Source organism: Malaclemys terrapin, chromosome 13 (assembly GCF_027887155.1).
Source record: "Malaclemys terrapin pileata isolate rMalTer1 chromosome 13, rMalTer1.hap1, whole genome shotgun sequence".
Taxonomy (NCBI): Eukaryota; Metazoa; Chordata; order Testudines; family Emydidae; genus Malaclemys; species Malaclemys terrapin.
In genome coordinates, this window is record NC_071517.1 from 34,916,453 (window position 1) to 34,939,484 (window position 23,032).

The 23,032-nt window shown below is 41.0% G+C and overlaps 2 protein-coding genes across 2 annotated transcripts; both read right to left on the reverse strand.

Annotated features, from left to right (window-relative positions):
• Positions 1 to 200: 200 nt before the first annotated feature.
• On the reverse strand, positions 201 to 1,133 carry LOC128848134 (olfactory receptor 5A1-like). The gene has a single exon (XM_054047924.1). It carries the CDS (start codon positions 1,131 to 1,133, stop codon positions 201 to 203), a length of 933 nt encoding a protein of 310 aa, XP_053903899.1.
• Positions 1,134 to 12,278: 11,145 nt separating this feature from the next.
• Positions 12,279 to 13,220, reverse strand: LOC128847998 (olfactory receptor 5V1-like). The gene has a single exon (XM_054047711.1). It carries the CDS (start codon positions 13,218 to 13,220, stop codon positions 12,279 to 12,281), a length of 942 nt encoding a protein of 313 aa, XP_053903686.1.
• Between the last annotated feature and the right edge of the window lie 9,812 nt (positions 13,221 to 23,032).

Genomic DNA, 23,032 nt, shown 5'->3' on the forward strand with positions numbered 1-23,032 from the left:
AGGATCCTGTCCCCTTTGCAACAGTGTCTCTTCTACCCAATGGGGATGTGGCCTGCTGAGTTCAATGGAGCCACACTGATTTAGACCAGCTGAGGCTTTGAACAAAAGGCTTTGAACAAAAACCTGAGCTGAGAATCTCCCGAACACAAGTTATCCACAGTTCTATGCTCTTTTTATTTTTTTTTTAAATAAGATCAACACTACTTGAGAAATTTGAATTTCCTCAACATTTTCCCTACAGCTGTTTTCACTTCCTTGTTTTTCAGGCTGTAGATAATGGGGTTTAACATGGGGGTCATGATGCTGTACTGGATGGAGAACATTTCATCCAGCACCACAGAGGAGACCGAGCTGGGTTTTGTGTACTGGAAAAAAGCTGTCAAGTACAACAAACCAACCACAATAAGGTGGGAGCTGCAGGTGGAGAATGCTTTATGCCTGCCCTCCGCAGAATGTATCCTCAGGATGGTGGAGATTATGTGAATGTAGGAGATCATGGTGAAGAGAAAGGAGCTTGATCCAAGTATGACAACAGAAGTAAAAAGCACCACTTGATTGGTGAGGGTCTCAGTGCAGGACAGATGTAATAGAGAAGGGAGCTCACAGCTGAAATGGCTGATTTGATTGGGCCCACAGAAATGCAACTTGAGGGCAAAAACAGTATTAATCAGGGCATCTATGAAGCCTATTACCCATGCACTGCTCACCAGCTGAACACAGATCCCTTTGCTCATTGTGTCCATGTAACGCAGTGGTTCACAGATGGGAGCATAGCGATCATAAGCCATCGCTGAGAGAATAAAAACTTCAGTAACAGCCGGCAGAAAAATGAAGAAAGTCTGTGCAATGCAGCTATTGACAGAAATAGTTTTGTGTTCTGCTAGGAAATGCACCAACATATTAGGGACAATGGCCGAGGAATAGCAGATATCAACGAAGGATAAATGAGACAGGAAGAAGTACATTGGGGTGTGAAGGTGAGGATCAGCCCTTATCACCAGCATGATCACCATGTTTGCCAAAAGCGTGATTAGGTAGACAACTAAGAACATCAGGAAAAGGAAAATCTGCATCTGTGGATCATTGGAAAGTCCCAGGATAATAAATTCAGTCACTTTGGTTTGATTTCCCATTGATCCTTATTCAGGAAAACTGACCTGTGAGACTGGAAAAAATAAAATTAACACACAAGTAACTTGAAATGGCAGGTGGAGCTCATATGATCAGTAGGACGAATGTAAAGAAAGGCCTACTACATCCTATAAAATGTGTGTTTAAAATAGACAAAAATGGGCTGGATACAGAAAAGGACTTTGGTGCCAAACTACCACTTTAGTTGCATAAATCCCAAGATCAGGCCCCACTGGTATTCACAGAAACTCTGCTTTGATATTGGGACAGTTGGACATAGGGCTCCCTCATTCTCTCCTGTTGAAACTGTTCCACTGTGCTTAAATAATAATAATAAAAAAAAAAAACTTTGGAGCATAGGGACTGGATACTTGGCCTCCTGCATCTGGAGGTGTGTGCCCTAACCACCAGAATATAAAGTCACCCATTGATGCCCATGGAGCTATGGCTGAAGCACACCAGCATGGGATCTGGCCAATTCTATAAATACTCTACAAAAACTACAGAATGTAATATCTGTTGTATCTTATTGGATTGATCCCTATTAAAATCTCTAGAATTCTAGAAGACAAAGAAACCTCTGAGGCCTAGAAATTCTGGTTTCCCACCCAACGGGGTATAGCCTGTCAACTCAAACCATTATGGAGAATATGACATTCATAATAATCATTGATTACCTCTAAAGTTGGCCTCAGAAGACCTTATCTGGATGACAGCCTCCTCCCCAGCAGAGTGTTTTGTGTGGAGGTGGGCAACCTCATGTATCATGCAACTGTCCAAACAACCAGAGATCATTTGTGACAATAGAGTGAAAAGGACTCATCTTATAAACCAAGAAATGATCTGAGCTTGTCTTTTGCCAAAACCAGAAGAGAGAGTCTGGAGCAAACAAATGTTCCAACACTGGAAGGAGAGAAACGAGAACACCGAGAAAGAAATGACCAAGCACAGACTCACTGCACGACTGCGAGCTTTATTCCAAAGAGGAGAATTTACACAAATGGAGATTGAAAGCCTGAAAAGGAAGATTAGTCATCTAGATTTATATGCAAATATTTTTGTGGGAGCAGTGACATAGGATAAACGGAAGCCACAAATGGAAGAAAATTTGAGGACAAATATGAGTGAAAGAGCACTCCGAAAGAAGTACAGAAAATATGAAGGATTTGTTGATCAAGATCATGCCGAGTGTAAGAGACATTGAGCACCAGCACTATCAACTGTGAAATTTGTAGACCATCACACACTGGATGATATAATGTGAGCACTTAATGAAGTGCTCAAGGAAACTGGAGGAAAAAAACAACAAAGATTAGCCAATACAATTATATAATTTATGCTACAGTAACAGTAGAAGCTCATTGGTTTAACATGAAGCCATCTGAACATATGAACCATTGGAAAACTTCCTATCTTCAAGAACCTCCTTGGAAATGAAAGTTAAAACAGAAGAGTACTTTTTTTTTTTTTCATGAATATGAGCACAATCATTTGAAGAGAAAAGAGCAGCAAACAGCTTTGGAGATGAAATATCATCTGAATGAAAGGATGTGAGAGTTGTGAAGGAACAATGTAAAGAGAAGCTGACCACTTAGAGTCATGGACTTGAAAAGCACAAAGTTATTATCAAGAGAACAGTCACTTCACCAGAGTCCTTAGGAAATTCTTTCTTCTGACTGATGTTAAAAAACAGAATAGGCAAAAATAGAGAGCCAATAAATGTCGTTGAAGAGTTTCACTGCTTCTGGTCTGAGACTGTACAACATAAGCAGACAGCAAACCAGATTAAAAATGAGAGAAAAAGTTTACAAAACAAACCACAGAGGAATACACAGAAAAACCAAAGAAAGAAATGAGGTACTGAGATAATTGGAAATCACTCAGACCAGATGGGGCGCGTGGATTCTGGTTGTAACACTTTACAACACTCCATGATTGTTTATTTGAACAACTTAATAAATGTTTGAAGAATGGATTTCTAAGATGGATGATGACAGGGACAACTCTTCTCATACAGGAAAGAAAGAAAGAAAGAAAGAAAGTTGTAGTGATCCTATGAATTATAGACTGACCACATTCTTACCAACTATATGGAAACTTCTAACAATAATTGCAGCAAAGACGATCTGGATAGTGCTGGCTCACATTGGAATGCTGGTTCCTGAGCAAAAAAGGCAGCACAGTAAACATGAAAGGAACAAAAGGCCACCTCTGGCTAAACAAGAGGATCACACAAGATGCAAAACAAAGAAAGAAAAAAGTTAGTGATTGTGTGGGTAGACTACCAGAGAGCATCCAACAGCGTCTCACAATCAAGGATCACTGAGACACTGAAAATGTCCAAGATTCACCCACAGATCATTTCCTTTCTGCAGCAATTGATGTTTAACTGGAGCACTCGACTCTCCCAGGGAGGGACTAATTGATGAGATTCAAATTAAAAAGACAAATCTTTCAAGGGGATTCCTTAGCACCAGTGCTGTTTGTGGTAGCCATGCTGCCACTGACATGGATGCTTGTTGAGCTAACCACAATTTATCATATCAGCAAAGATCAACAACCAATTAACAATGTTCGATATGAACAATCTGAACTACATGAACAGTCACAAAAAGGAAATACAGAGATCAATGATGTACAGAAAAAAATGGTGAATATATAAAGCTACAGGTTGGCTCAGCTAACTGTGTGTCAGCATCTGTAAAGATGGCCAGACTGGTATAATCTGATGACATACAAGTTAATGAAGGAACTCTCCATGATATCTCAGTATGACCCCTACAAATATCTTGGAATCAGGGAACTGTTGGAGCTACAACATAATAAATTGAAAGAGAAAATGAGGAAAGAATATTACAGATGTATAAGGACTACTCTACGGACAAAACTCAAGTCTAAGAATTTTATCTGAGCCATTAATATGTGGGGGATGCCAGTAGTACAGAACATTGCTGGAGTGATCAAGTGGAATCAAGAAGAGAAGAACAAAATTGACATTCAAAGAAGACAGCTGCTGGTGATGCACAGAATATTAGACAGCAATCAAGTCATGGACAGGATGTACATCCCATGATGTGATGAAGGAAAACTTCTGCTATCTGTGGAGGAAGTAATTGATAATGAAGACTATAATATCAAAATATATCAGGAGTCAACCAGAATAAAGATCATCCGGTCATGATAACAAGCAATGACTGAGCTGCATCCAAGCCCAAGAAAGCATGAAAGAAAGGAGAAAGCAACCTGCCAAAAAAGATTTGAAAGGTTTACACAGAGATCAATGCACGGACAGTGGTGGAGAGAGATCAAACCTATTGGTGATAGAAGATTGACAAACTCATGACTTGTAGAAGGATCCCTCAAAAAAGAGAGAGATCCTCATTATGAGTGGACAAGAAAAATCCTTAAGGGACTTAATTATTTAAGAAGTAAAATTGACCGACAACTGCTCCCCGAGCCGCAGAATGTGTTCTAAAAAGGAAAAGATGGTGGTGCATGTGCTGAGCAACTGCTAGAGCCTATCTGGAAGAGAATATATGAACAGACACAGTGAGGTTGCAAAGTGTCTACACTAGAGACTCTGTACAAATCCATGATTGCCACAAACTATGTGCTATTAGGAACACCAAACTGAAAGCGCTCTAGAGAATGAAGAGGGTAAGGTTTATGGGATCTGGCAATTGTCACAGACCGAATGGTGCGGTCAAACAGGTCAGACATAGTTGTAGAAAAGACAACAAACAAGCCCATGTTAGTTGATGTTGCCTTGCCAGCAGACAGAAACATAAAAAAAAAAAAAAACCAAGGAGAGAGAATGGCAAAGTATGAAGAACGCTGCCTTGAAGGCACGCAATTATGGAAAACTAGAACAAAGACAACCCCAGCAGTTATTGGAGCACATGGTGCAATCCCTAGAGATAAAACATGTTAGGACTGCAAGACATCATGTTCAGTGACTTGCAGCCGACAGCGCTCTTAGGCACTGTGAGAATGTTCAGGAAAGTCAAATGACAATGAATGAATTTGAGCACCTATAATGCAGGAATTCTGTAGAGGTTTTAACAAAACTCCACACCCTACAAACCTACAGACTCCATTCAAGCAGGATTTATTGGTCACTCGTGGAGACATATTTTAGACAGCAGCTTTCTTCTTTTTAAGCTTAAAGATTTAATATGTTGTGAAAGCTATTTAAAAAAAAAACACGTTATGTAATACTGAGGGACAATAATAATTATAATCATAAATGGATGTCCCCAGAAAACACTCTCACGGCATGCTGACATGATTTGAAAATTTGTGCCTAAAAATCACTAAAGTTCCTTTGAAAAACTAATTCAATGGGACTTTTGACTCAGTGTCCTGCACATCTGAATATCAGGCTGCTCATACATGAGAGAATCTCTCCTGCCCTCTTGGAAGTGAGTGGCTATTTTCACATTGATTTTTAGTGGAAATGTGAACAAAGTATTCTGTCAAGTGTTCTGTCCAATATCAAATCTATGTTTAATACTGTATTTCTCCCCAGAAAGAAAATTTAATTCCCCCCCCCCGCCCAGCTAATCAGACAAATGTCCAAGCGAAGAGATCTTGTACTAGAACCTTAATGTCAACATAGGCAAATTCTGTGCAAAGTGAATTCCAAAGCTAAACTCCTTCTCCAGAGAATGACCATCACACACACACACACACACACACACACACACACCTCATTTGTCTCAGTGCTGTTGTGCATGAGAGAGAAAGCTTGGTGATTCAAATAGTAGCTGGCTTGTCAGCCATGGCCCCTTCCAGGCAGAAGTTAATGGAACTCTGCAGAAAGACCCACCCCTAGATAAGTGGGGCAGAATCTGGTCCTTTGAAATTGAAAGAATAAAGAGATTAAAAAGGATTAAAATTACTAATCAACTCACCTGCCTATTAAACATGGATCATGAATATGGTGAGATCATTCTAACCTGTGGTTTTCTCTTTCTGTTTTCTTAGTCTACGTACTTACTTATTGATTTGGCTATCTAGTCTGTCTATCTGCGTCTGGAATAGAGCATCTCAAGACATCCAGTAGGTCTATGGATGTGACCTTTGGACCTCTTACTAGGAGCAGTGAAACCACTGAAGGTGTGTAGAGTTATCTGTGAGAGTGGAACAAAGAGCCTTTCCTGAACTGCCTGAGAGACTAAAAGCTGGTTTCTTGAAAATGGTTTAAATGCTGTTTTTTTCCCCTTGGGACAAGATCCCTGAAGTTAAATCTCTGTAACAAGCAACCAGTAACACTGGGCTAGGTCAGCACTCAAGCAAAGCTCTGTAGTGCCTAAAAATTAGAGCAATGATACTTGGATTATCACAGGATTTAGGTACACAATCTCAGCAACAGTCACTAAAAAAAAAAAAAAAAAAAGTATTTAGGCTCCTATTTTCAAAAACAGCCAAAGGAGCTAGACCCTCTAATAGCAAATCATTTCATCTCCCCTACACTCCTTCGAAGCTCCTAGCCATAATATATATTTACCACAAAAAGACAACATGGCCAGATAGCCTTAAGCTTCCCTAATAAATGAACACAGGCTAGGGAATGGGAAAAAGGAATAAATAGGCTGTATAACATGGCAGTAAACAGCCGGTGAGACAGAGGAGATACGTTGTAAGTTTTTTCAGATGAATCATTTATTCACCAAAAAGGAAGTTTTAGTCAAATACAAATTATTCATGATTTTAACAGAAATTTTGTTGAATTGTTTCAACCAGAAAAATAAATGTTGGGCTAAATTCACAAAATAGCAGGAGGAAGAGGAGTCCTTCTGCTGCTGCTTTTCTTGTAACTTCAGTCCGTTGGTTAGCTCACTCTCCTTGCATGTGGGGGACCATGATTCTCTTCCCCTGTGTACCTGTTGGGGGGGTGGAGATCTCCCATCTATGAGGAAAGTGCCTTAATCTCTGGACTATAAGGTATTCTGGAGTATTGAAGCTGTTCCACATTGTATAAATAATGAAATAAAATACTCAATGGACCACAGAGTTGAACCTATCAATGGAGTCCCCTAACACTTAGCTACAGTGTGATTTTCCTCAAGCTTTCTAGCCCAATGACTAGCAAAGTATTTTATATAAAGTGGAATAGCTTCAATAGAAAAGCCTGAGAAAATTTCACTCTAGTGTACCTATATACTGGTGGTTAGGGACCTCAGCTGGGAGGTCAAAGTTTCAATCCCTGCTCTAGAGGAGATAGAATGAGGAATTGAACCCAGGTCTTCCAGAACATCAGTAAGTGACACTAGGCTAATGGTTGGAAGAAGGGGCACCACCTCCTCTTCCAGATGTTCCAGTCAACCAAGTCCCATTGACTTATGCTCTAAATAATTCAGGTGCTTCTGGCAATGCCACCTGCAGTTTCCATTTCATGAGGGAAAATAAAGTAGTTTGTTATATAGGGGAAACACCCATGGTGCTCTCTCAGGAAACTTGACTTGGTTTTTTTGTCAAAACTTCCTTGTTTTGTTGTTCAACTTAAGGTCCTCCTGAAAAGAGTGTGATGGTGGTGGTGTGTGTGTGTAAAGCAATGGAGGCTGGGATTTTTCAAAAGATCCTACAAGATTTAGGCAGCTAATATGCATTGAAATGCAATTTTCTTTCAATCAGTGGGAGTTTTACAGGGAGTAAGGCCTGAGTAAAAACAGAGCTCAAACCTAATTTGATTTGATTTGAGTAGTAAAAATTACATTGGATAGGAATCTTGTTCATGAAGGCTTGTCAGTCAAGGAAGAAACCAACCTCTATCATCCAGCACAGCTGATCTCAAACAGTGAGTCATTGTCCTCCAAAGGTCTATGGGCCAGATTTTTTAAAGGTATTTAGGTGACTGAAGACACAGATAATTACCTAGAAGTGCCTAGCTCCCACTGATTTCAAAGGGAGTTATGTGCTTGGATGCTTTGGAAAATCCCAGTAGGCAACTATCTTTGTAAGTCTGGCCCTATGATACCCTTCCTTCTGGTCTGGAGAGAGGAATATTTTGAAAACCAAGAACTGGGGAGACTGAAGTATTGGAAGAAGTCTCTCTCTCCCAAAGCAGTACAGAGATGAAAGAAGTTGGAAGACAACTGGCCTATAAGTTAGAAGGCTCAGAGAGAGGAAGGCGTGATTATATTTGAGAACACTTTACAGGGAGCAATGCAAAGAAATTAAGGAGAATATTTAAAGTCTAAGGGAGACCAGTTGGATCTGATCTTACATATTCAATGGCGCGTAAGGGAGTTAGGTACCCAAATCCCATTGACTGTCAACTAACTCCCTTAGGCTTCTTGAAAAATCCCAGCCTGTGTATATGTAGGTAGATGGGTAGATATCAACACGGTGAGTGGGTAGGTAGGTCAGCCTACCAGGAGAGTATAAAATGGGGTAAGTTAAAGTAGGCTACTACCTATTTTAATGTTCACCTTTTATGGCTCATAGGATCTATGCTATGTCCCAACCTTTAATCAGTCCCTTAAAGGAACCCCTTCAGTGTGCCAGAACGCCACAAGGTCCAACTTTTCTTTAAGTTCTTGTGGCCTTTCACACCATGAGCTCTGCACAGCGAGTGCAATTGAGGGAGACCCCTGGTCACAGAGACTTTTACACTCTTCAGGGACACATACACCTCAGCAAACATTCACAGTGACACCAGGAAGCCTTTTCAACTGGAACACAGCATCGGGGAGTCCCTGTGTTTGTATAGAGAAGCACAGCCTGCAGTCCATCCTGGCCCAGACAGTGCTCCACCCAGCCAAGCTGCCGTGGAATCCATTTTTGTCTCTCTCCCTCTGTCAATTCCAGGTGAGTGCTGCTGAGCTGCCCTTAACCCAGCCACCTGACACCTCTTGTTCAATCCTCCTCCTCCTGCAGACCCAGGCTGAGTCCACATATTCTGCCTGCTGGAGTTGCCCATGGGCAGGTGTCAGTTGTTCAGTCCTTGGGGCTCCCATTGTCTTTCTGGATCTTCCATTGAAATGGGTCAGTTCCAGATGTTTCTTAATGACCCATTCCTATCCCCCAAAGACAGTGACTACAGTTCAGCCCCAAGAGCCCTTTTACCCTTTTAAATCCACTTGGTAGCAATGCCTAGGCAAGTAAGTCACTGCCATACGTGTCATTTATTAAAATATTATAGAAAACTCCCACTTCATCACATATAAATGCTGACTACTCCTCATGGAATACACTCAGATCACTCTACACAACCTGCCCAGTCCCCAGTGATATTTGAAAGACTATCAGTGTCAGGATCTCAACAAGGGCAATCAGGGCCAAGGGTCTAAGCAGGGGCAAACCTGAGGCTAGGAGTAGACGAGGAGTTCATGGTCAGCTCCAGGCCAGGGTCGGTACCGAGTGTCAGAGTCCAAGTCAGGTTTCAGGGTCTGAGTCAGGAAACAAAGTCCAAGCTCAGGGCAGATGTTCAAGAGTATAGAACAGGAACAGTCATAACAGCTACGGAAGATCCATACTGTTGCTTGGACACTTTCTGGAGTGCCTCTTGGGTTTACATAGGGCAAGGAGCCATGGGGCTGCTGCTTGTCAAACCCTGGAGATGGAATGTCCCATGATCTGTGTAGACAGTGGGTGATGGGAAGTGGAGTGCAAGCTGGTTACAGTTACTGCTTGGAGGCAGCTGGAGCTGTTAACTACCTGGGAGCTCTGCAGACCTGGGTTCTGGACCCATGAGGCTTTACATTCAAATGAAGAGAAATAGTAGACTTGTTCTGGTTTAGGGTTTTAAAGTCAATGGGAGAATTAATAGGATTTAGGCACCTCCCTTACAAGCCTTTAAAATTCCAAACTTGAGCTCTCTAACAACCAGAGTAAATCTTCATTGCTCATGTAGGCTGAGCTGAGTGTTTTATCCAACATTTTTAGTGCAAATCGCACTGGTTTTCTGAAAACACAAAACCAAACAAAACCCCTACACATATACAATAAGAGTCTATGGCTGTGACATATTACTCTGCCATGGGCCCATGACCCCATTTGGGGCCTTAGGAATGAATAATCTAGCTGGGTTGGGGCTGGCCGGATTGGGAGCAGGGGGCTTTGCTGCGGGGAGTGGTCAGGGGAGTGGTGAGGGGCCTGGGTGGGGAGGGTTGGCTGGAGTGGGGGCCTGGCTGGGTGCACCGCTCCATCACTCTAAGCAAAGAAGCATACAGCCCCCTAAGCTTCTGCCTGTGACAGTTGTAGGGAACAGCAGAGGGTACCAGAGGCCTTCTCATAAACTCAAACTTTAAGGTAAGAAAGGACCATCGTGAGCATCTAGTCTGACCTCCTGCACATTGCAGGCCACAGAACCTCACCCACCCACTCCTGTAATAGACCCCTAACCTCTGCCTGAGTTACTGAAGTCCTCAAATCATGGTGAAAAGACTTCAAGTTCAATAGAATCCACCATTGACACTAGTTTAAACCTGCAAGTGACCCATGTCCCATGCTGCAGAGGAAGGTGAAAAACCCCCAATCTGATCTGGGTGAAAATTTCTTCCCGACCCCAAATCTGGCAATCAGTTAGACCCTGAGCATGTGGGCAAGACCCACCTGGGAATGAATTCTCTGTAGTAACTCAGAGCTCTCCCCTACTTTCCCATTTCTGGCCATTGGGGATTTTTGCTGCTAGCAGTCACAGATTGGCTGCATGCCATTGTAGGCAGTCTCAGCATAGCATCCCCTCCATAAACTTATCAAGCTCAGTCTTGAAACCATTTAGGGTTTTTTTCTCCCTACTGCTCCCCATGGAAGGCTGTTTCAGAACTTCACTCCTCTGATGGTTAGAAACCTTTAAATCATGATTGGACATCTCTTTCTAAAAGATAAACTCTAGCTCAACCACAGTGTCACAATATAACTGCCCCCACAGTATATAGAATTGATGTAGGAATGACCGGGTGGCTCTCTCTGGTTTGTATTACACAGGAGGTACAGTTGAGATGATTGTAATGGTCCCTTCTGGCCTTAAAATCCATGAATTAAACATTGATACTGTCATAGGTCCTAGAAGCCAACCATAATGAATCCCCATTGTGCTAGATGGAAACAGAAAATGGTAATCCCTAGTTCTGGTTTGCTACAGTTTTACATTGCATTGACATTGCAAAGGGACAATGCACAAGGGGTAAGGCTGGGCACAATCAAGACCAATACTTGTAAGAGTGGTGTGCTCTTCCCTCGATCATCTTAACGTGGTGTCAACTCTGAGACCTCATTATCTCAAATTACATACCAGCAATATCATTTTTGGAGAAACATCAAACTCTGTGGGCTTATCTCATCTCCTTGGGGTGTTAAATCTGAAAAATAATGATAACAATGTTAATGTAATTGCTGGTCATTTTTGCATATGTGTTTATCTCTGGCTGATGAATGTAATATCAAATATTGGGGTGCAGGAAAGTAAGGCTACTGGTTGCGGCAAGTAGAAAACTAAGGCCCTTCTTCTACAAATTTCTTAATTTAGGTGTACACCTGCATTCATATGGAACCTAGCTGGGGTCAGTGGGGCTGCATGTGGGCACATGGCTGAGGTACCGCTGGCAATATTTGGATGAAGAGTTCCCCATGTCCAGTCACTACCGGCACTGCCCACAAGGGACAGGACATAACAAATCTGCATCTCCCCTCTGCTGCTAAATACATAATTTGCCTCCTGGGTGCTAATCCATGTGTAAACACAGCATAGCTCTCTGCCCCCCTCTGAACAATTTACAAAGGGTTGTAGTGGATTCTCCATCACTGACAATGTTTAAATCAAGCCTGGATTTTTTTTCTAAAAGATCTGCACTAGGAATTATATTAGGTATTATTCTATGGCCTGTGTTATACAGGAGATTGGCCTAGATGATCACAATGGTCCCTTCTGGCCTTGAAATCTGAGAATTTAGCCAAGCTCACACAGGAAACGTACCAGAGCAGGGAACTGAAAGTAGTTTTCCCAAGTTGCAAGCTAGTGTCCTAGCTACTGGCACATCCTTCATTTGGTATTAAGTCGTATATGTATAGGGCATCCAAATCCCTTCAGCAGCTTTGACAAAGTTTGGACTTTGGGCTATTGACTTCAGTGAGACTACTTGTGTGTATAATGCAAGAAAGGATTTAGCAATCAAGATAGGACAGATCCCCCAGTCATGCACTTAGAATGAATTTTTACTGAAAAGCTTTTTCAATGTCTCTTTAACCTCTGTGTTCCTCAGGCTGTATACAATGGGGTTGATCAGTGGGGTCACCACTGTGTATAGCATGGAGAAGACCTTGTTTAAGTTTGGCCACTGGTTGGCTACGGGAGCCGCATAGACCACCATAAGCGTGCCATAGAACACAGACACCACGATGAGGTGGGATGAGCAGGTGGAGAAGGCTTTTTGCTTCCCTGTGGAAGAAGGGATCTTCAGGATGGTGGAGATGATTTTGTAGTAGGACAGTAGGGTTAGAAGAAAGGGCGAGAAGGACACAAGGGAGGCTATGATGAAAGCCGGTATCCTGACCATGTAGGTATCCCCACAGGAAAGTTTAATGATGGGTGTCAGGTCACAGAAGAAATGGTCAATCTCCTTGGAAGCACAGAAAGGTAACCTAGAAACCATGGGCATGGTGACCACCAGTGAGAGGAACCCGATAACCCATGACCCCGCTGCCAACTGAAAGCAAAGCTGGAAGCTCATGGTGGAGGCGTAATGCAGTGGTTTGCATATGGCCAAGTAGCGGTCGTAGGACATGGCAGCAAGCAGGAAGCACTCCGCAACCGCCAGAGAGCCAAAGATGTAGAACTGCAGGAGGCAAGCAGAGAAGGAAACCTCTTCTTGTACAACCAGAAGAGTTTTCAGCATCTTGGGGGCGATGCTGGTAGTGTAGCAGACTTCCAGGACAGACAGGTTGCCCAGGAAAAAGTACATGGGGTTGTGCAGGTTGTGGTTATATGATACCGTCACAATGATCAGGATATTCCCTGTGAGTGTTACTATGTAGACAGCCAGGAACACCACGAATATAGGGATCTTCAGCTCATGAAGATCACCAAATCCCAGGAGGATGAACTCTGTGATGGTCGTTTGGTTTTCCCCCTCTACGTCAGACATGTCTTCACAGAGAGAAAAAGAAACCCAGAAGAACATTGTTAGCTCTGAGAACAGGGCTTTATTAATAATAACAATTATTTATTTATTATTTATTTTTTTACCATAACACATAAAAGCATCAGTACTGGACCAGGACCCAATTGTACTAGGTGCTGTGCAAACACAGAACAAAAGGGAAGTTTATGCCCCAAGGATTTTACAGTCTAAGTATCAGACTAGAGACAACAGATGGAGACAGACAAACAGAGGAGTAAAAGGAAACACTGAGACTGGATTCTTCGATTCCAAGGCTGGAAGGGACCATTGTGATCATGTAGTCTGACCTATTGTATAACACAGGCCAGAGAACTTCTCCAAAATATTTCCTAGAGCAGATCTCTTAGAAAAACATCCTCTGGTCCACACTGACTCTTTTTAAGTGAAAAAGGTGGTGGTAGACATGATAAATGTAAACCAGCATTGATAATATCTGTATATGAGTGCATACAATAGTGAGTAATTCTTAGACATGGTCAAAATTGTATGAACAAGACTTTTCCCATCTTAAAACGTAGTTTAAATGAAATTGAAAGGAAAATGACAATTGTAAGATTTTTTTTTTATTTTCATGAAAAATATAGTTCTAGATTGACATTTCAACTTAAAATGTCAATTTCAAAATATACTTTTCATTTAATTTTGACATTTCATTTTTTTTCATTTTGACGACATTAAAAAAACATTTTATTTTGAAATGATGAAAGAAACATTTCATTTTGATCAAAAATGTCTTTTTTTATTTTAAAATACAGAATTTTTTGTTTGAGAAAAAAAATTAATATTTCAATAATTTGCCCCAGTTTGCAATGAAAACAAATGTCGAAGTATCAGAATTTCCTACAGGATGCAAATTCCATTTTTCGAGCAGCTCTGCTAATTCTGCAAACACTATGACATATAGGTCAGCTTTGAAGAATTAAATTTTTATCAGCAAATGTTGATAAATGTCGATGTCACAGTACACATACAGATTGATGAAAAATATTTCCATCTATAGTCATTGAAATTTATAGGCAGGCAAAGTTTAAAAAAAAAATCCAAAACACCTTCAATAACTACAAAAAACTTCAATAGAATTATGCCAATTTGCACCAGCTGAAGATGTGGAATTCATGTGAATGGATGCTCCCGATAGTAAGCAGTAGGCATGTTTTTAATTGTTTGTAGAAATCTTTGGGGCTAATTTTCAAATCCACATCCACTGAAAACTCCCATCAATGGGAACTTGTTTTAGTTAAGACTGCAGATTCAAACTCATGCAAATCTTACATAGTGTCCTCAATGGAGTTGGTCCGATTTGAAAGAGTTAAGGATCTTGTGTCGCACATGTTTAAGAAAACCAATTCAACATGCAAAAAATGGCAAACCTTTCTGTGCAAAGGCAGGGACAACACAGCTAATACAAAAAGGAAAATATTTGAAATGCTGCAAGATGCAAGGTTTTGAGACTTAGGCCTAGATGATTCATATCACAATCAAAACAAGAAGTTCTTTAGGAGACTAAGTCCTATTTTCAAAATTAACTTAGGCACTTAGGAGTTGAAGTCCTTGCCTAAATGGGACTTAAATCAACCAGCATAGCTATTGTGGAAGAAGCTGTCTGCAACAGCTATACCAGAATTGCTTCCCATTGGAACGCTGTATTCCAGAATAAAAATTACTTTATTCCAGAAAAATTACTCTGCTTACAAAGCAGAGTGATTTATCTAGACTAAAATCACTTTTATTCTGAATACAGTGTCCACATGGGGGAGTTATTCCACAATAGCTAAATTAGTCCAGAATAGTTATGCCAGTCAATTTCCCCTATCTAGACAAAGTCTAAGTCCCATTGACTTTCAATGAGACTTAGGCTCCTAGGTTTCTTACGTGCTTTTGACAATTTTACCTAAGAGCTGGAAAAAAAAATCTGAAGTTGTCTTCATTTCACTCATTTTTTCCTATTTTCAATTTTTTTTTACTTGTTTTTTAAAATATTTTTGTTTCAATATAATTTTGCACATTTTTGGTCTCTTTTTTCAATTTCCTGTGGTAAAATAATTTCAGTTTCGATACAAAGCCATTTTTCAGGCAAAGGAGGAAATAATGTGTTCAAATTATTTTTACCAGCTCTACTATGGACTTCAGAGGGAGTTATTTCAGATTTATAGATCTGCTATATGATATCAGAATCTAGCCCTTTGCTTTTATTGCTAAGTACCTTAATAATAAAAACAGTATTTCAATTCACAAATCCCATATTAGATTTCCTGTACCTATAAATGCATAACCCAGTTATACAGAGAGACTAAGTATTATAGCAATTGGTATAGTATGAATAAAATAGAATAGAAAATGAGGTGGTTTAGTCTTAACTAAAAATGATCATATTGTACCTTCAAAAGTGCCGTGATCAGAATGCATCATTTAATTCTTCTTCTCAGAAATTCAGCAGTCAAAGTTGTCTTATGTGGATCTAATACTACTCACTGTTTTCTCTGTGCACATAAAGTTATTTCAACAAATGACCTCATGCTTCTTGCAGTGGTTTTGTACTGCGTAGATGCACACAGTAAAGAACATCAGCGTCACCGATTGCCTTTATCTGCAGGGAGTCGCAGAACTGAAGACTGTGGCCAGGACCTATTTAGCTACTTTGTTTTATTAACTATTATCCATCAAGGAATTTCTAGCAGCAGCCTTATGTCTATGCAGTGTAAACAACATTGAATCGTTCCACCAATATTCTATTCCCAACTGGGAATATTTACCTTTCACGTGATAGACCAAAGCTCTGGTGGATGAACATGGAGGATGCTCTACACCTACCGGTCCAGCAACTGCATGACAAAGACAAAAACACCTTATCACTGATGGGTGAACACTTGTCACAAAACAATCACTCCATATCTGACCTCACAGTCCTTGTCCTCAAAGGAAACCTGAACAACACCTTCAAAGGAGAGTTTGGGAGCTTAAATTCATAACTTTGTTAGAAACTAAAAATCATGGACTTAATAAAGACACTGGGTTTATGGCTTATTACAACAATATATAACCCACTAACCCCCCTTTTTTTTCCTGGGTAAAAATCTGGGGAAGAAGGCAGTGCTTAGATTAATAGATTCTAATACCAGAAAGGACCATTGTGCTAATCTAGTCCGACCGCGTGTATAACAAATGCCAAAGAACTTCTCCAAAATAATTACTAGAACATATCTGGGATGCTGCCCACGCTATATATGTCCTGTGGATGAATATAAGGTTTAAGTCAAGTATGTGTATTTTTTCTGGCCAGCCTGATCCAGCACATCCAAAACACACAGTTGGTGATTTTCAAGGCTGTCACGGGGTGTGATTTCCAAAAGGGCCTAAGGGAGTTAGGTACCCAATTCCCATTGAATTTCAGTGGGAGTTGGACACCTGATTCCCTTACACTCCTTTGTGAATCCCAGCCTAATAGATTTGGGTGCCCACTTCAGTCAATGGAAACTGGTGATCTTTGAAAATCTCAACCACACCAATCTGCTCAGGAAAATTGCAACTGAGATTTCCAAAGGGGGTGAAGGGATTTAGGTGTCCAGTCAATGGGTCAATGGGAGCTAGATATTTAACTCCCTTACACTCTGTTTGGCTGTAAGAAAGGATCAGACTTGGAATTTTAGTAATCACTAGATATATCAGGCCAAATTCTCCCATCACTTTCATTGAGGCAAATGATGAGTGGTTGTATTAAAGTCATTGGAGATAGATCAGTGCAAAAAACTGGTGTGAGTGAATTATCAGGGCAGTTGTTTGTCCTTCTTTGAAACACACAAGTTAGGGGCTGAGTCATGCAAACATTCAAATGGGCCCAACCCTCAAAATCCTTACTCATGTGAGTAGGTCTGCGGACATCAGTGGTTTAATGGATAACATTGGGGTATCTGGGGTAAGAAGTACTTTCATGAGTAACAGCTGGCAGGGTCAGCCCACTGAATAGTTCTTGGTCAGGAAATGCTGATTGTGCCAGATATTCAGCTGCTGTAGACTGACATAGCTCAGTTGGTTTACACCAGCTGGGCATTTCATCCCATTGACCTCAGTGGAGCTAGGCTAATTTACGACAGATGGGGAAATAGCTCCATTGGATTCAATGGGCCATGAAAATTCACGCCAGCTGGGGATCTGATCCCATTGACTTCAGTGGATGTACGGTCATGTTGCACCAGCTGGGAATCTGGCCCGTTGATGTAAGGGTAGCTATTCCTGATTTAGACTAGAGAAAGCAAGAGGGAGGGAGATCAGGCCCACAGACACTGACATGTATATTTTTTGACATATTAATGCTTAGCACCATTCAAGTGGGATTCTCAAATAGGTTAAGTGCCAGTATCCCCAGATGGGGAAGGTGAGGCACAGAATCCTAACCCACAGCAAATACCTGGCAGTGCTGTGACAAGAACTAAAAGACTGAAAATTTTCTGATCTCGTTCACTGTGGTGGCCAGCTATTAAATGCAGTAGAGTTGCTCTGGAATTAGGTCAGTGTAACTGAGGTCACGGACTGACCCAAACTCTCCATTCAGTGCCCTAGATACCGAACCATAGCTGCTCTTGATCAGTGTACTGTGGAATAGACCAGAGGGAAATATTTAAACTGGGTCTTTCAAAGGATCCCAGGGTAGTTAGGCACCCACCTCTGACGGGATTTGGGTACATCATCTCTTAGGCTTCTTTTTAAATCAAAGCTTTAAAGCAGATATTTTTGTTTCAACATTTATTTTCTTTTTCATTTTTATATTATTTTTCACAATAGTTCACAACATAATATTAGTTGAAATAGTCTATTATTGCATTGTATTACATTTTTCTATTATTTTACTTTACAAAAACTAATGATAGCTACTACTCAGTACAGATTGATACATCTTCTTTCTAGAACCAAAGGGCTCCTGTTTGTGTTCTAATGAGGCAGTTTGCCGTTTTCACACTGTATCATATTTTCTTCTTGAAAATGTCGAGGTGGCAAACTGTTCTGATCTGTCCTAAGTAACAGCTGCCCTCAACATTTTGTTTTGTTTGTTTGTGAAAAGAAAAAGGGGAAGAGAAAAAAGAAATAAGAAAAGAAAAGAATATTTTGACTCTTCTATTGTCATATTATGAAGACTTGTCATAATAAGACATGCCATATTGCGCATACTACTGACATGTTAAACTAATAAAAGGAATATAAACAGGAATAATAAAGTAAATTGCAAAACAAAAATTTCATTTTGACATGGAGTTTTGATTTTTTTTTCAAAAACAAATTGTTTGAAATGGGCTTGTTTTGCAATTTCCATTTCGAATGGAATTTTGAATATACTTTTTTCTGTTCTGATTCAGAATTAAAACAACTTTCAAAACATCAACATTTCCCACAAAATGGAAATTCAGAGTTTTGACCAGGTCAATTGCCTCCCACAAGTATTGCCAATTGCCTTAGAAAAATGAAGAGGGTTATGCTGTTATTTGTGGAATTCCCTATAAAAAGGGCTTGTCCACAAAAGAAGTTAGTGGGCAGCAAGCTAGGTGTAAATTTACAGTGCATTAACGACTGTGCACTAACTCCGCATGTGGACTCCCTTTCCATGTACTAACAGTATCTTTGTGCACTTTAGCTTAATGCACTTTCAAGTATTTAGTTAATTCTCATGTCGTGTGGACAGCATAGAGGCCACTGAATACATGTTGTACCTCCACGTTGTTCTGTCCTGAAACAAATCTGGCATATTACAAGGCAGAATTCCTGTAAAGAACAGGTGGTTATCAATGCCATCCAACCATCATGTTATAGGCCTTCAAGGGGATCTTTTTCATCCTGGTTTCATTGGATCAAAGTCAAAGATGATTCTTTCAAGGAATGTGATAGGCATTTTGAGCAAATGACCATACCATCTTAGAGCATGTTTGACTACCATTTGAGTGAATGGGACCTGTTTAACAAAGTAAACAAAGTAGAAACGCCCTCAATAAAAGGCAATTGAGGGAATATTAAAATTACCTAGGTGACCTTATCTTTTTATGCAACAGAGGGTCCTGTAGCAAGTGTTGCGTCTGATGAAGTGGGCATTCACCCATGAAAGCTTATGCTCCAATACTTCTGTTAGTCTTAAAGGTGTCACAGGACCCTCTGTTGCTTTTTACAGATTCAGACTAACACGGCTACCCCTCTGATACTTACTTATTTACGTAAGTCCAAGCTGCCACATTTTCAAGGGCATCCACTGTCATTCATTCTAATCAGGGTTTGTGGCCAGTTGCTGATCTCAGTTATCCCAATGAAGACAGTGAAATTAAATATGGATTCTTATCTCAGTTACCTCAAGGTAAATCCACAGTCTCCTCTCTGAAGTCAATAGAATCAGAGGTGGTGTTTGATCTCAGTTATCATAGAATCATAGAATATCAGGATTGGAAGGACCTCAGGAGGTCATCTAATCCAACCCCCTGCTCAAAGCAGGACCAACCCCCTACTAAATCATCCCAGCCAGGGCTTTGCCAAGCCTGACCTTAAAAACGTCTGAGGAAGGAGATTCCTCCACCTCCCTATCTAACCCATTCCAGTGCTTCACCACCTCCTAGTGAAAAAGTTTTTCCTAATATCCAACCTAAATCTCCCCCACTACAACTTGAGACCCTTGCTCCTTGTTCTGCCATCTGGTACCACTGAGAACAGTCTAGATCCATCCTCTTTGGAACCCCCTTTCAGGTAGTTGAAAGCAGCTATCAAATCCCCCCTCATTCTTCTCTTCTGCAGACTAAACAATCCCAGTTCCCTCAGCCTCTCCTGATAAGGCATGTGTTCCAGCCCCCTAATCATTTTTGTTGCTCTCCGCTGGACTCTTTCCAATTTTTTCACATCCTTCTTGTAGTGTGGGGCCCAAAATTGGACACAGTACTCCAGATGAGGCCTCGCCAATGTCAAATAGAGGGGAATTATCACGTCCCTCAATCTGCTGGCAATGCCCCTACTTATACAGCCCAAAATGCATTTAGCCTTCTTGGCAACAAGGGCACACTGTCGACTCATATCCAGCTTCTTGTCCACTGTAACCCCTAGGTCCTTTTCTGCAGAACTGATACCTAGCTATTCTGTCCCTAATATGTAGCAGTGCATGGGATTCTTCCATCCTAAGTGCAGGACTCTGCACTTGTCCTTGTTGAACCTCATCAGGTTTCTTTTGGCCCAATCCTCTAATTTATCTAGGTCCCTCTGTATCGTATCCCTACCCTCCAGTGTATCTACTACTCCTCCCAGTTTACTGTCATCTGCAAACTTGCTGAGAGTCCAGCCCATGCCATCCTCCAGATCATTAATGAAGATATTGAACAAAATCGGCCCCAGGATCGACCCTTGGGGCACTCCGCTTGATACCGGCTGCCAACTAGACATAGAGCCATTGATCACTACCCGTTGAGCCCGACGATCTAGCCAGCTTTCTATCCACCTTATAGTCCATTCATCCAGCCCATACTTCTTTAACTTGCTGGCAAGAATACTGTGGGAGACTGCATCAAAAGCTTTGCTAAAGTCAAGGAATAACACATCCACTGCTTTCCCCTCATCTAAAGAGCCAGTTATCTTCTCATAGAAGGAAAATAAGTTAGTCAGGCATGACTTGCCCTTGGTGAATCCATGCTGACTGTTCCTGATCACTTTCCTCTCCTCTAAGTGTTTCATAATTGATTCCTTGAGGACCTGTTCCATGATTTTTCCAGGGACTGAGGTGAGGCTGACTGGCCTGTAGTTCCCCACATCCTCCTTCTTCCCTTTTTTAAAGATGGGCACTACATTAGGCTTTTTCCAGTCATCTGGGACCACCCCCCATCGCCATGAGTTTTCAAAGATAATGGCCAATGGCTCTGCAATCACATCTGCCAACTCCTTTAGCACCCTCGGATGCAGTGCATCCGGCCCCATGGATTTGTGCTCATCCAGCTTTTCTAAATAGCCCCGAACCACGTCTTTCTCCACAGAGGGCTGATCACCTCCTCCCCATGATGTACTGCCCAGCTCCCAGTTGTCTGGGAGCTGACATTGTTTGTGAAGACAGAGGCAAAAAAAGCATTGAGTACATTAGCTTTTTCTACATCCTCTGTCACTAGGTTGCCTCCCTCATTCAGTAAGGGGCCCACGTTTTCCTTGACTTTCTTCTTGTTGTTAACATACCTGAAGAAACCCTTCTTGTTACTCTTAACATCTCTTGCTAGCTGCAACTCCAAGTGTGATTTGGCCTTCCTGATTTCATTCCTGCATGCCTGAGCAATATTTTTATACTCCTCCCTGGTCATTTGTCCAACCTTCCATTTCTTGTAAGCTTATTTTTTTGTGTTTAAGATCAGCAAAGATTTCACTGTTGAGCCAAACTGGTTGCCTGCCATATTTACTATTCTTTCTACACATCGGGATGGTTTGTTCCTGCAACCTCAATAAGGATTCTTTAAAATACAGCCAGCTCTCCTGGACTCCTTTCCCCTTCATGTTATTCTCCCAGGGGATCCTGCCCATTCGTTCCCAGAGGGAGTCAAAGTCTGCTTTTCTGAAGTCCAGGGTCCGTATTCTGCTGCTCTCCTTTCTTCCTTGTGTCAGTTATCCCAGTGTAAATTCAGAGTTAGCCCTCTTAAATCAATGAATTTAGACACAGATTCTCAACTCTGCTGAGAAACTATTGAATTTCATTTGTTATAACTTAGAGTAAATATAGCATAGCTCCACTGTTTCTAACTTGCCATAACTTACAAAAAATATTTAAGAAGTATGGCCCAGATCCTCAAGGGTATCTAGAACCCTCACTCCCATTGAAATCAATAGGATTTAGATGCCTAAATACCTTTGAGGAACTGGGCCTGCATCTCTGATTCACCTCTGTTACTCTAGTTTTCAGCTTGTGTGACTCCAGATATGTATCTACCACCTCCACATCACCAGATTCATGCTGGCATCACTGAACCTATTTTATATTTTCCTTTCCCTTCTGTTATTTCAGAGGAAAAAGCTCCCTAAATATCAGTGGAGCTGACAAAAAAACAGAATCTCTTGGCCTTATCATCCACCCACTTATGCTGGTTTTACCCCAGTATAACTCCATTGACTTCAGGGGAGTTACTCCAGACTCACACAGTTCCGAGAAATTATGGGGGTGGGGAGCAGACAATTACTTTGTCGTAGTAGACATTGAGATTCAATACGGTAAGCTTTATAAACCATTAAAACACCAATTGCCAACATCACATGTCAAAATGTGCAAATTAAATATCCTTTAATCAACAAATCCTACCTGTTTATAATGATCATTCACTAGTCCATTTGTTACAAGCCTAATATCAAAATTTAAATCACTGGATTTGGACTCAAATAACTTGTCAAGCAGCATTTTTCTTACTTTGCCTATCTGTACATTTCTGTCATTATCAGTGAGACTATTTTTTCATTAGTTTGTGTGTTTATGGTGAGATCGACATTTTGCCAGCATTTACGACAAATATCTAATCCTTCCAAGTCTACGTACACAGTGTTGAAAATGTGAGGTTTATCAACACTGGATCCATATTTATATTTTACTGTTGTTTAGGTTGTGATTTTTAAAGGAGTCTAAGAAAGTTCGGCCCACCAATCCTATCAAAATTGAAGAAGAGTTTGGTGCCTAATTCCTTTAAGCTCCTTTCAAAGTCCCAGCCTAATTTCAGTGTCTAAATACCGTTGAGGATCTGGGCAATAGAGCCTTGTCACAATGTTGTACTGGAGTTAGAGACATGTCAAACATGTAAAAG